The sequence below is a fragment of the Rhinoraja longicauda genome, chromosome 13, assembly GCF_053455715.1.
Source record: "Rhinoraja longicauda isolate Sanriku21f chromosome 13, sRhiLon1.1, whole genome shotgun sequence".
Lineage (NCBI taxonomy): Eukaryota > Metazoa > Chordata > Chondrichthyes > Rajiformes > Arhynchobatidae > Rhinoraja > Rhinoraja longicauda.
Genome location: NC_135965.1, coordinates 2,835,888 through 2,850,303, shown reverse-complemented (window position 1 = coordinate 2,850,303; position 14,416 = coordinate 2,835,888). Strand labels below are relative to the sequence as shown.

The 14,416-nt window shown below is 44.4% G+C and overlaps 1 protein-coding gene across 1 annotated transcript in view; it reads right to left on the bottom strand.

Moving 5' to 3' along the window:
* mccc1 (methylcrotonyl-CoA carboxylase subunit) overlaps positions 1-14,416 on the bottom strand; it is an 84,747-nt gene that overhangs the window by 38,808 nt on the left and 31,523 nt on the right. The window contains exons 7-10 of the mRNA XM_078410200.1: positions 10,368-10,489; positions 9,998-10,109; positions 3,965-4,046; positions 983-1,110 (exon numbers count right to left, since the gene is read on the bottom strand). Of these exons, the coding sequence (XP_078266326.1) occupies positions 983-1,110; positions 3,965-4,046; positions 9,998-10,109; positions 10,368-10,489 (444 nt within the window). The remainder of the gene's footprint in view (positions 1-982; positions 1,111-3,964; positions 4,047-9,997; positions 10,110-10,367; positions 10,490-14,416) is intronic.

Genomic DNA, 14,416 nt, shown 5'->3' with positions numbered 1-14,416 from the left:
TCTGTGCCCCCGACCACCCAGGTGCACAGATTTCTCCCACCCCCCAATCACTCTGCTCCTTACCCCTCCTTCAAACACTCATCTTCCATCGCAGAGTCCCCCATTTTTGTTTTATCCCTTCTTTTCCCCACCCCCTGATCCCCTTCCACCCATTTCTCTACCTCCAACTTTACATTTCACTCTTCCTCCTCTCCTTCTCCGACACCCCATTGTCTCCTTTTCACCTCTAGCCTTTGTCAATTACACCCACCCTCACCTGCATCCACTTTCACTTGGGCTCTGTCCTGCTCCCATCTTTCTATTCCAGCTTTCTCCCCCTTACTCTGTGGAATTCTCTGCCTCAGAAAGCAGTGGGGGCCAATTCTCTGAATGCATTCAAGAGAGAGCTAGATAGAGCTCTTAAGGATAGCGGAGTCAGGGGGTATGGGGAAAAGCAGGAACGGGGTACTGATTGAGAATGATCAGCCATGATCACATTGCATGGCGGCGCTGGCACGAAGGGCCGAATGGCCTACTCCTGCACCTATTGTTTATTGTCTATTGTCTACTCCAAACAGTCTGAAGAGTCCCGACCCAAAACATTATCTGTCTATTCCCTCCATTTATGTGAAGTTCCTCCATAACATTGTCTTTAAGATTTCAGCATTCTTGTGTCTCGAAGCAATTTGCTATTCCAGTCTTTCTCTTTCAAGTCTAAATCTTCATGGTATTATTACATCTTGGTTTACCTGATACTGCCATGTCAATGGCTGTTTAAATAATTGTGCATGACATTATCTTGCAAAGGCAAAGCATTTGACGGCAAAACTGCAGTGAAACTGGAAATCGTTAGATATTTTAGAGCACGTCCATGCTCTTTGATACAGCCATAATTTAAGACCAAAACATTTAAGCGCCATTCCCCTCAGCTTTCCCTCAGTCTTGACCTTTAGGTTTAAGCTCAACAGAATGTCCATCCGGACAACCATCTGTTCTCACCTACCCGAAGCTGCCATTCCACAAGGTCAGTTCCCGTTATCATCTCCGTGACTGGATGCTCCACCTGCAGCCTCGTATTCATCTCCATGAAATAAAAATTATGTTGAGAATCCATAATGAATTCCACTGTCCCTGTGAAGCAATATAATGATTAAAAATGCAATTTCCCCACGCGTTTCCACAACACTTGTGATTTTAACCACTATTGGCAAAAAGCACACGTAGCTTTAATTAGATCTTTTTCATCGTTCTAATCATTCCAATAGTTTGCAGATAATTTACTGCAACATACAAAATAAGACAGTATTTTTAGTTTCCTGATTCACATTTGCATCAGCATGACAATAATCTTTACATTCCGCAATTAAAACAAAACCAAATTGCAAAATGGTGTGAAGCAAGCAGATCAAACAAATCTGTGTAGGGAAGATAAGACACAAAATGCTGGAGTAACGCAGCAGAACTGGCAGCATCTCTGGAGAGAAGGAATGGGTCTGAAGAAGGGTCTTGACCCAAAATTCCTTTTCTCCAGAGATGCTGCCTGTCCAGCTGAGTTACTCCAGCATTTTGCGTCCATCTTCGGTGTAAACCAGCATCTGCAGTTCCTTCCAACACTCTGTAAAGGGAAGTTTAGTTTTAAAAATTTACATTAAAGAGATACTGTAAAATAAACAGTGGCACTTCGCATTTTATAGTGCTTGTTTTACATATTATCCTCAAGAAGAAACTGAAAGGCTGGGCTCAAATTATGATTGAAGAATTTATCAAATGCATAAATGATAAGGTGAAAAATACATAAATGACAAATGTAACATCAAGATATCTATCAATGTAACTGTTGGACATTGGTCTACACAGAGTAATGTAGAAATGGGTTTATTTAGGAAATGAATTGAATAAAAACTTTACCCGCCTCATTTAGTGCACTATTTAGCTGCACAACTAAATAAAAGTAAACTAAATCTCCACGATTGTAAAGTGCTGTTCAACACATACAGCAAATCCTAGCAAAATGCTCTTGTTGGGAACTATTCAAGAATTGTGAGCCAGTGAGAACATTTCCATGATTTCACCATTACACAGGATACCAGTGTGGTGCATGAATGAAACTTTAATGAAAAAGCTAGTAAATTCTGAAATGTGCTGATAAAGGTCTTCAAACCTGAAATGTTAACTCTTTTTTCCCCGCAGATGGTTCCCAATCTGCCCAATGTTTCAAGTATTTTCTGGGGGTTTTTTCCATTTCAGACTTTCAGCAACTGCAGCTTTTTGACTTTTATTTAATCTAAAGGAAGCTTGTTCAGTTATGTCAAAGCACATTTTGCAGATCATATTTTTAGAACAGAAATTTTCAATTCCCCTTAAATGCACGGTGTGGCACGGTGGCGCAGCGGTAGAGTTGCTGCCTTACAGCACTTGCAGCGCCCGAGACCCGGGTTCCATCCCGACTACGGAGATTGTACATTCTCTCCGTGACCTGCGTGGGTTTTCTCCGAGATCTTCGGTGTCCTCCCACACTCCAAAAACGTACAGGTTTGTAGGTTAATTGGCTTGGTATAAGTGTAAATTGTCCCTAGTATGTGGAGGATAGTGTAAAATGTGCTGGGATCGCTGGTCGGTGCAGACTCGGTGGTCTGAAGGGCCTGTTTCCGTGCTGTATCTCTAAACTAAACTAAACGGTTAACGAAATATGAAGGCGGTCATCATGGTAAGATATTGAAATTGCAATGTAAGTTTTAGTTTTCTGTACTATTTCAGAAACAATGTACTTTCCAAAATTCATCATATCATATCATATATCTACAGCCGGAAACAGGCCTTTTCGGCCCTCCAAGTCCGTGCCGCCCAGTGATCCCCGTACATTAACACTATCCTACACCCACTAAGGACAATTTTTACATTTACCCAGCCAATTAACCTACATACCTGTACGTCTTTGGAGTGTGGGAGGAAACCGAAGATCTCGGAGAAAACCCACGCAGGTCACGGGGAGAACGTACAAACTCCTTACAGTGCAGCACCCGTAGTCAGGATCGAACCTGTGTCTCCGGCGCTGCATTCGCTGTAAAGCAGCAACTCTACCGCTGCGCTACCGTGCCGCGATAGGTCTCTCAATTGCATCTGTTCCATTTAGCTTTAACCTTCACCCTCTCCACCTGCAGCCAGGTTAGAGTTCCCCTTGTCCTCACTCTCCACATCAACAGCCTTCACATTCAATGATTATCCCTTATTTATACCTCCTATAATGAGATGCCACCACATCCTTTCAGCATCCCCCTGTCGACTTGTCCTTTCCAAATGCTAAAGCCTCCTCTAGCTCCACATCCCTCAAAGATCTCAGTAATTCTCCAGCTCTAGCCTCTTGATCATCCTGGCTTAAAACACTCTGCAATGGTGGCTGTCTTCTCTTGCCGATGGTAGACACAAAATGCTGGAGTAACTCAGCGGAACAGGCAGCAACTCTGGAGAGAAGGGATGGGTGACGTTTCGGGTCGAGACCCTTCTTCAGTTTCTGTTGCCGATGCCTAGTCTCTAACTTAAGGTATACCATGTCTGAGCCTCTCCCTCTCTTCTGCTTTTAACCTACTTTTTAAACCAACATTTTGATCCTCAATCTTAATACCTCCTGATGTGGCTTGGTGTCAAATTTTCTTTGGTGATGTTCCTGAGAAGCAACATAGAATATTGAAGGCATTGTATAAATGCAAGCTGTTTTTCTGCTCAGTTCCTAATAGGCCTGAAAAGCTAGCGCGCACAGACATATAATAAACAAATGTTCAACAAATTCATAACTACAAGTGTAAAATATCCATAGTCCATACTTCAACCAAAGACTGTCCAAAAAAGTTCATAGTTGAGGTTTGCGTTGTGTCGTGCTCAAGAGTCTGATTATTGTAAGGAACGAGCAATTCCTGAACCTGGTGGACTACTTACGGCATCTTTCAATTTAAGCAAGAGTCTGATCATCAATGTAACCTTTACTTACCAGCTCCAACATAATGAACAGCTTTAGCTGCCTGGACTGCAGCTTCCCCAAGTCTTCTCCTCACCTCAGGACTAATTCCAGGCTACAATTTTAAAATAGCAAAGGGAAGAAAAAGTATTTGTAGTTTGCATCCACCACACTCAATGAGAAATATATACCCTTAAGCTTTACTTTAACAAAGGTACAACAGTCAGTGCAACAGAAGGTATTTATTCACAAAATGCTGGAGTAACTCAGCAGGTCAGTCAGCATCTCAGGAGAGAAGGAATGGGTGACATTTCGGGTCGAGACCCTTCTTCAGTCTGATGGCAGGGGAGGGGGCGGGACAAAATAGAATGTAGTTGGAGGCAGGAAGACTAGTGGGAGAACTGGGAAGGAGGAGGGAATAGAGAGGGAAAGCAGGGACTATCTGAAGTTAGACAAGTCAATGTTCATACCGCTGGGGTGTAAGCTGCCCAAGCAAAATATGAGGTGCTGTTCCTCCAATATGCGCTGGGCCTCACTCTGACAATGGAGGAGGCCCAGGACAGAAAGGTCAGATTGGGAGTGGGAGGGGGAGTTGAAGTGCTGAGCCCCCGGGAGATCAGGTTGGTTAAGACGGACTGAGCGGAGGTGTTCAGCTAAACGATCGCCTGCCCTTGGCCTCGCCGATGTAGAGACGTTGATATCTGGAACAGCGTATGCAGTAGATGCAGTAGGTTGTATTTAAAAGCAAATCCAAGAATTGTCATGTTTAAAACATTTTTCTCCGAGTATGTTGTTCTTTCAAAAGTAGTGTTTTTCTTCAGTGTCCCAATTTTCCATTGCCCCGATTGGCAGGATAAGGGATGCAGCTTGGTACCCAATCCAGACTAGCCTGCAGTTGAGACTATTCTATGGGGATTTATGTAAGTGAACCATAAAGATTGTACCTTCCACTTCTCCTTCCCTTGGCGGGGAAGCAACTAGCGCTCAACAACATGCCATAAAACTCTTTTCATTTGTAAGAATTCTGCAAAAATTATACAAAATTGCACCAGGGAAAAGAGTGAGCTGCTCAAAGCTGCAGAGCACTGAAATCTAGCAGTGACTCTCATATTTTTGACTAGTGCAGAAACCTTAGCTGTGATCAGAGATGTAAATGGAGCAAATGAAGTCGAAAAATATTTTAGATTTTTAAAATATCTGGTCCTATCCTTTCACCTCCCCCCACAGCTTCTGCATCCAACACATCAACCTCTGGCATTTCCGTCGCCTCTAACATGATCCCACCAGCAATCACATCTTCCCATCTCTCGCCCTTTCCGCCTTCCCTAGCGACCACACCCTCTGCAATTTTTTTGTTCACTCATCCATTACCATCCAAATCACCCTTCCCCAGCTACTTTCCCCAGCAATTGCAGGAGATGCAACACTCGCCCCTATACCTCCTCCCTCGACTCCATCCAGCGACCCCAGCAGTCCTTCCAAATGATTTGGATGAGAACATACAGGGCAAGATTAGCAAGTTTGCTGATGATACAAAAGTTAGTGGTCTTGCAGATAGTGAAGATGGTTGTGAACGATTGCAGCAAGATCTGGATCGATTGGCCAGGTGGGTGGAGGAATGGTTGATGGAATTTAATGCAGAGAAGTGTGAGGTGTTGCATTTTGGGACGTCGAACAAGGGCAGGACCTACACAGTAAATGTAGGCCTCTGGGGAGTGTTGTAGAGCAGAGCGATCTAGGAGTACAAGTGCATGGTTCCTTGAAGGTCGAGTCACAGGTAGATAAGGTGGTCAAAAAGGCTTTTGGCATTTTGGCCTTCATCAATCAGAGAATTGAGTATAGAAGTTGGGAGGTCATGTTGCAGTTGTATATGACATTGGTGAGGCCGCATTTAGAATATTGTGTTCAGTTCTGGGCACCATGTTATAGGAAAGATATTGTCAAGCTTGAAAGGATTCCAAAAAGATTTACGAGGATGTTACCAGGACTAGAGGGTGTGAGCTACAGGGAGAGGTTGAGTAGGCTGGGTCTCTGTTCCATGGAGCGCAGGAGGATGAGGGGGTGATCTTATAGAGGTATAGAAAATCATGAGAGGAATAGATCGGGTAGATGCACAGTCTTTTGCCCAGAATAGGGGAATTGAGGACCAGAGGACATAGGTTCAAGGTGAAGGGGAAAATAATTAATGGGAATCCGAGGGGTAACATTTTCACACGAAGGGTGGTGGGTGTATGGAACAAGCTGCCAGAGGAGGTAGTTGAGGCCGGGACTATCCCATCATTTAAGAAACTGTTAGACAGGTACATGGATAGGACAGGTTTGGAGGGATATGGACCAAGTGCAGGCAAGTGGGACTGGTGTAACTGGGACATTGTTGGCCGGTGTGGGCAAGTTGGGTCGAAGGGCCTGTTTCCACACTGCATCTCTCTATGACGCTATAAAATTATGTGGAAGTAACAGCCGTTTATTCAAAACAATAACCATTTTTCAAAATGTGTTGGAAGGAACTGCAGATGCTGGTTTCAACGGAAGATAGACACAAAAAGCTGAAGTAACTCAACGGGTCTGGCAGCATCTCTGGAGAGAAGGAATGGGTGATGTTTCAGGTCGAGACCCTTCTTCAGACTCAAAGTCACAGGAAAGGGAAACGAGAGACATAGACAATGATGTAGAGATATAGAACAATGAATGAAAGATCTGCAAAAAAAATAACGATGATAAAGGAAACAGGCCATTGTTTGTTGGGTCAGAAAGAGAAGCTGGTGAAACTTGGGTGGGGGAGGGATGGAGAGAGAGGGAATGCAGGGGTTACTTGAAGCTAGAAAAATCAATATTCATACCACTGGGTTGTAAGCTGCCCAAGCGAAATATGAGATGCTGTTCCTCCAATTTGCATTTCTCATCACTCTGACAATGGAGGCTTAGGACAGAAAGGTCAGTTTGGGAATGGGAAGGGGAATTAGTGTTTGGCATCCAGGAGATCAAGTAGGTCCAGGTGGACTAAGCAAAGGTGTTCAGCGAAACGATTGTCCACTTTACGTTTGGTCTCGCCGATGTATAAGAGTCCACGTCTTGAATAACGGATACAGTAGATGAGGTTGGAGGAGGTGCAAGTGAACCTCTGCCTCACCTGAAAGGACTGTCAGGGTCCCTTGACAGAGTCAAGGGAGGAGGTATAGGGACAGGTGTTGCATCTCCTGTGGTTGCAGGGGAAAGTACGAACGGAGATGGTCGTTTGGGTGGGAAGGGATGAGTTAACCAGGGAGTTGGGAGGGAACGGTCTCTGTGGAAGGCTGAAAGGGGTGCAGATGGGAAGATGTGACTCGTGGTGGGATTCCGTTAGAGGTGGCGAAGATGTTGGAGGATTATGTGTTGTATGCGACGGCTGATGGGGTGAAAGGCAAGGACTAGGGGACTCTGTCCCTGTTGCAACTAGGGGAAGGGGGAGCAAGGGCGGAGCTGCAAGGGAGGAGACACGTGTCTCCATGATGGAAGAGGGGAACCCTCATTCTCCAAAGAATGAGAACATCTCAGATGTCCTGGTATTGAACGTCTCAACTTGGCGCAGGTGCGGCTTAGACAGAGGAATTGGGAGTAGGAAATAGTGTTTTTGCAGGAAGCAGGGTAGGAAGAAGTGTAGTCGAGATGGTTGTGCGAGTCAGTGGGTTTGCAATAGACGTCAGACTCCATCCTGTGATGGAGATGGTGAAATCAAGAAAGGGGAGGGAAGTGTCGGAGAGAGTTACTCCAGCACTTTGTGCCCTTTTGAATCTTCAGCTTGTTATTTTACGCTATAGTGATAGAGATGAAGAAAGCTTCCAGACCAGATTTATTTTGTCACTTGATACATCACGCATGGTCACAGGCATATTTGTCCGTCTATTAATAATTGGGGTATTTGTGTACTCAAGAGAGTCAGCCTTCGCAATGCTAATTTTGGGCATCTGGTTTATCTGTCCAAAAGCTTTTAGACCATCCATTCGAACTACCTTGCCCCAGTAAAGGTGTTTGAATGGTCAGAGGTGTCTTGCCAGCTACAATATGCTCCTATTGTAAATATGTAATTCTGCAAAGTGATTTGGCTGCATTCAAAATGTTAAAACAATTACAGCCCTTGAAATGTTAAATGCTAATTATAGCCATTGAAACTGTAGTCAATCATTTATTGTCGCCTTTGTGTGTCATTGAAACTGGAGTTAATCGTTTACTATTGCCTTTGTATTTAAAACATATACTCAATGTACTTTGAGTTTGGATATTCTCCAAAGAGAGTCTCCAAGAGAATGCCTTGTGTTTCTAGATGAAGAAATGCTTTAATATCAACCGGTTTCAGCCTCTGAGTGACTCACGTCAAAGGTCACAACACGCACTGCCCGCTGCATGAAGAAACTGCTTTTCACACCTCTTTTAAATCTTTCCCCTCTCACCTTAAACCTTTGCCCTGTTGTTCTGGACTCTTTTACCAAAGGAAAAATGAATGTCACCATTCACCTATCTAATCCTCTCATGATAACTCAGGCCCTATAATTCTGGTAATACCCTGATGAATCTTTTCTGTACCCTTTCCAGCTTACTGACATTCTTCCAATAGCACGGAGACCAGGTCTGCACACAATACTCCAAATGTGGTTTTCCCCACAAGTGTCTGGACACTCCCCAAAGCATCTTGTTGAACATAACATCTGGCATAAACTGGTGCAAGATGATGTAAAATATAAATTAAAAAAATATTCCTAGATATATTTAAGAGTGATAACTTGGTGCAGTTTGAATAATAACAGCAGTGAACTGGATAGGAAAGAAATTGTCATCTAGTTGCCTGGATCACAATATATAACTGAAAATATCAGTATAAGAAAATAACTGCAGATGCTGGTACAAATCGAAGGTATTTATTCACAAAATGCTGGAGTAACTCAGCAGGTCAGGCAGCATCTCAGGAGTGCTGTTCGTCCAATTTCCGGTGGGCCTCACTATGGCACTGGAGGAGGCCCATGACAGAAAGGTCAGACTGGGAATGGGAGGGGGAGTTGAAGTGCTCAGCCACCGGGAGATCAGATTGGTTAACACGGACTGAGCGAAAGTGTTGAGCGAAGCGATCGCTGAGCCTGCGCTTGGTTTCGCCGATGTAAATAAGTTGACATCTGGAGCAGCAGATGCAATAGATGAGGTTGGAGGAGGTGCAGGTAAACCTCTGTCTCACCTGGAAAGACTGTTTGGGTCCTTGGATGGAGTTGAGGGGGGAGGTAAAGGGACAGGTGTTGCATCTCGTGCAGTTGCAGGGGAAAGTGCCCGGGGATGGGGTGGTTTGGGTAGGAAGGGACGAATGGACCAGGGAGTTACGGAGGGAATGGTCTCTGCGGAACGCAGAAATGACTGAAAATATCTATAAGTCTAGAAAGATTTCGTTTTACGCTCAGGGCGGCATGGTGGCGCAGCGGTAGAGCTGCTGCCTTACAGCACTTGCAGCACCAGAGACCTGGGTTCGATCCCGACTACAGGTGCTGTCTGTATGGAGTTTGTACGCGCTCCCCTTGACCGGGTGGGTTTTCCGTTTCCTCCCACACTCCAAAGACATACAGGTGTGTAAGTTAATTGGCTTGGTGTCTGTGTAAATTGTCCCTAGTGTGTGTAAAGCAGTGTTAATGTGTGGGGATCGCTGGACGGTGCGGACTCGGTGGGCCGAAGGGCCTGTTTCCGTGCTGTATCTCTAAACTAAACTAAAACTAAACTTTCATACAGTTATCCATCTATTAAACCATTTGAAATACCTAAAACAAAGCTTAACTTTAAGAACCTCCTCGACAGTCTTCAAAGGAGTGTAATTAGTAGAAGCTCTCAGCTGAGGATTGGTTAGGTCCACACACTGGGCCATACTGTTCTGTGAGAAAGATTCCAGAAACATTACTTCCATTCAATATAACCTGTGCTTAAAATCTAACAACATTTTTGCATTGGATTGGTTGATTTTGAATTGAATTCTGATGAAACGCAATCTATCAGTTGCTCCAGCCGGTGATTTGTTAACAACTTAGACAGAAATTTTCATTCATGGAAATAATTTACCGCAGGTGCTTCTTCAATGATTTTTTGATGTCTCCTTTGTACACTGCAGTCTCTCTCAAACAAGTAAACAGCATTGCCATACTGGTCCCCAAAAACCTGTACTTCCACATGTCTGTAGCAAATGGAAAACAAACGTCTGTTAGCCACCAGAACATGATCGTTCCTGCACATGTTATACAAATGTTATACCCGCTGCTAATTATTGCTGGATTTAGCAAACTAGTTATTCTTAATTACAAGAATGCCAATGATGAATAATTTTTTTAATGACAAACTTGCACAGTACTGCATATTATGCCATGCAAAATTCTGAAATTTAATTGAAAAGGTGATTAAAAAACAGTATGATTTCACAACAGGAGCAACATGCCTTGGATTGTCCACATATTTTTCGAGCAACATAATATCATCATTGAAGGATTTCCTTGCTTCCCTTCGTGCAGATTCCAATTGCTGTAGAAACTGAGCCTTTGTCTCAGCAATGCGCATACCCTAAACATAAACATAGCATGTCATCCAAACAATAAATCTGGCAATTCGGTGCTTGCAGAGTGCTTTTATATAATCAAACGGGTGTTCGCCTTAAATGTGGCACATGCAGGTAGGTCACCAACAATAAATCACCAGTGACACATGCTTGAAAGAGACAGGTGCAACATTATCCCACACAGAACTTGACTTAACACCACAAGAAATAAGACTAGATAGCTCAGGAATACCTCATTTCACAAACATATTTTTCACTTTGTGCAAATTTCACTTTGTGCAATAAATGTATCTGGTGCTGAACAGCAGAATTTAGTACTTTTTACAAATTTGAAGCTCAGCATTTCAAGCTTTGGTGGGTATAACTAAATAGTTCCAAGAAATGAAACTGAAGCTCTGTCAACAACTATACATTATAGATGGTCCTTTACTATCTATCAAAGATTACAGTAGTTAAGACAAATGAAGGAGACTGCTCATCTCATCTAACTATTCCATTGAGACCTGCATTGAATCATTTAATTCCCTTTTACATCATTACAAAGATTTTGGCTCTGCTCTTTAGATTCGAATCTTACTCTTTATATACAGAATTGCTTCAAGATAGACAATAGACAATAGGTGCAGGAGGAGGCCATTCGGCCCTTCGAGCCAACACCACCATTCAATGTGATCATGGCTGATCATTCTCAATCAGTACCCCGTCCCTGTCTTCTCCCCATACCCCCTGACTCCGCTATCCTTAAGAGCTCTATCTAGCTCTCTTTTGAATGCATTCAGAGAATTGGCCTCCAATGCCTTCTGAGGCAGAGAATTCCACAGATTTATAACTCTCTGATTGAAAACAGTTTTCCTCATCTCCGTTCTAAATGGCCTACCCCTTATTCTTAAACTGTGGCCCCTTGTTCTGGACTCCCCCAACATTGGGAACATGTTGACCCTACATCAGTCTGAAGAAGGGTCTCGACCCGAAACGTCACCCATTCCTTCTCTCCCGAGATGCTGCCTGACCTGCTGAGTTACTCCAGCATTTTGTGAATAAATTGGGAACATGTTTCCTGCCTCTAACGTGTCCAACCCCTTAATAATCTTATATGTTTCGATAAGATCCCCTCTCATCCTTCTAAATAAGATATGCATCCTTGCCTTGTCTCAGTTTGCATTTATGTTCTGTTGTCTTGCAGCTGCAGTTTAACCCAAAACGTTCCACCAGAATAAGTTCTTATGCTATTTAGTGTCTTAAAAAGTTTTTCTCATGATAGAAAGGGTTACATTTTGCCTCATTTTCACCCATCACATACCAGAGCAATTTGTACTGTTTTAGTGAGGAACCAAACCTTCGATTTTTATATGGGTATTTCAGAATCCTGTCTGTTATTGTTTTAGTGAATAAACACAGTTAACTGAGCGGAAATCCCAGATTATTTTCTCCTCTCCATAGTTCAACATCATTCTTTGTATTTTCAGTTTCTATCTTCAATATGCAAAACAGTGCTGCACTGGATTTCTTGAATATAATTCTAACAAAATGAAAACGTGGTTTAAGTAAGCAACATGATGTAAAATTATGCCCACGAAGCTTCGTGCTTCAGCAGATAAAAACTTGTGACTTTTTCCTTTGAATTTTTACATTTGGTTCCTGCAGAATCGATCTAATAAGTCTACAATGAATAAAGAGAAATAGTGCGCCCCGGCTTTCTTATGTTATAAAAGTCATTTATTTCTAAGGAAAGCACATTATGATCGTTGCATACAGAAAACAAAATAGTTCCATGGCTTTCAGGTACACATCAATACTGGGAAAAACCCGAGTCCCAGTATAATTACTCGGACACCCGCCCACTTGTCAAGCCCTGAATACTATAAATGGCTGCAAAGTGAAGTCAGACAGCATCGCTGGTGATAGTGGGACGCTCCTGATGAACTTAATGCATTCCTGCTTGCTTTGGGCAGAAGGCAAACAGGGTGATGACATCTGTCCCGTCAGACTCTAATGAGCCTCTTCCCATGGTCACTGTTGCAGAAGTAAGATCGGCCTTCCTGAGGGTGACCCATGGAAAGCAGAGTCTCTGGCCACGTCCTTCACAACTGCACGGACCAACTAGCGGGAGTGTTCACTACATCTTTAATCCCTCCCTACTCCATTCTGAGGTATCCACCTGCTTCAAGAAGAACAATATCATCCAAAGAAAAGGGCGGCACGGTGGCGCAGCGGTAGAGTTGCTGCCTTACAGCGAATGCAGCGCCGGAGACTCAGGTTCGATCCTGACTACGGGCGCCATCTGTACAGTGTTTGTACGTTCTCCCCGTGACCTGCGTGGGTTTTCTCCGAGATCTTCGGTTTCCTCCCACACTCCAAAGACGTACAGGTATGTAGGTTAATTGGCTGGGCAAATGTAAAAAAAAATTGTCCCTAGTGTGTGTAGGATAGTGTTAGTGTGCGGGGATCGCTGGGCGGCGCGGCCTCGGTGGGCCAAAGGGCCTGTTTTCGCGCTGTATCTCTAAATCTAAATCTAAATCTAAAAGCAAGTTCTCCTGCTTTAATGTTTTCTGTCCAGTGGTATTGACTTCCACCATGATGAAGTGCTTTGAGAGGCCGGTTAAGGCGCACGTTATATCCAGTCTACCAAGCGGCCTTATCCTACTGCAGTTTGCCTATCACCACAACAGGTGCACTGCTGAGGCCATCTCCTGAGCCCTGCACTCATCGCTGGAATACCTGGATAAGAAGAATGCCTACTTCACACTGCTATTCACAGACTACAGCTCAGCTTTCAATAAGGTAGACACAAAATGCTGGAGTAACTAAGCGGGACAGCGGCATCTCTGGAGAGAAGGAATGGGTGATGTTTCGGGTCGACACCCTCCTTCAGACTGATGTCAGGGGAGTGGATGGTACAGAGATAAAATGTAGTCGGAGTAAGACTGGTGGGAGAACTGGGAAGGGGGAGGGGATGAAGAGAGAGGGAAAGCAAGGGCAACTTGAAGTTAGAGAAGTCAATGTTCATACCGCTGGGGTGTAAGCTGCCCAAGCGAAATATGAGGTGCTGTTCCTCCAATTTGCACTGTGCCTCACACCGACAATGGAGGAGGCCCAGGACAGAAAGGTCAGTGTGGGAATGGGAGGGGGAGTTAAAGTGTTGAGCAACCGGGAGATCAGGTAGGTTTGGGCGGACTGAGCGGAGGTGTTCAGCGAAACGGTCGCCGAGCCTGTGCTTGGTCTCGCCAATATACAGGAGTCAATAGACAATAGGTGCAGGAGTAGGCCATTCAGCCCTTCGAGCCAGCACCGCCATTCAATGCGATCATGGCTGATCACTCTCAATCAGTACCCCGTTCCTGCCTTCTCCCCATACCCCCTCACTCCGCTATCCTTAAGAGCTCTATCCAGCTCTCTCTTGAAAGCATCCAACGAACTGGCCTCCACTGCCTTCTGAGGCAGAGAATTCCACACCTTCACCACTCTCTGACTGAAAAAGTCCACACCTGGAACAGCGGATACAGTAGATGAGGTTGGAGGAGGTGCAAGTGAACCTCTGCCTCACCTGAAAAGACTGTCGGGGTCCTTGGACGGAGTCGAGGAGGGAGGTATAGGGACAGGTGTTGCATCTCCTGCGGTTGCAGGGGAAAGTACCTGGGGAGGGGGTGGTTTGAGTGGGAAGGGACGAATTGACCAGGGAGTTGCGGAGGGAACGGTCTCTGCGGAAACCAGAAAGGGGTGGAGATGGGAAGATGTGGCCAGTAGTGGGATCCCATTGGGGTGGCAAAAATGTTGGAGGATTATGTGCTGTATGGGGTGGAAGGTGAGAACAAGGGGAACTCTGTCTTTGTTACGAATGGGGGGAGGGGGAGCAAGAGCGGAGCTGTGGGATATCGTGGAGACCCTAGTGTCTCCTCATCTATAATGGAAGAGGAGACAATAGACAATAGACA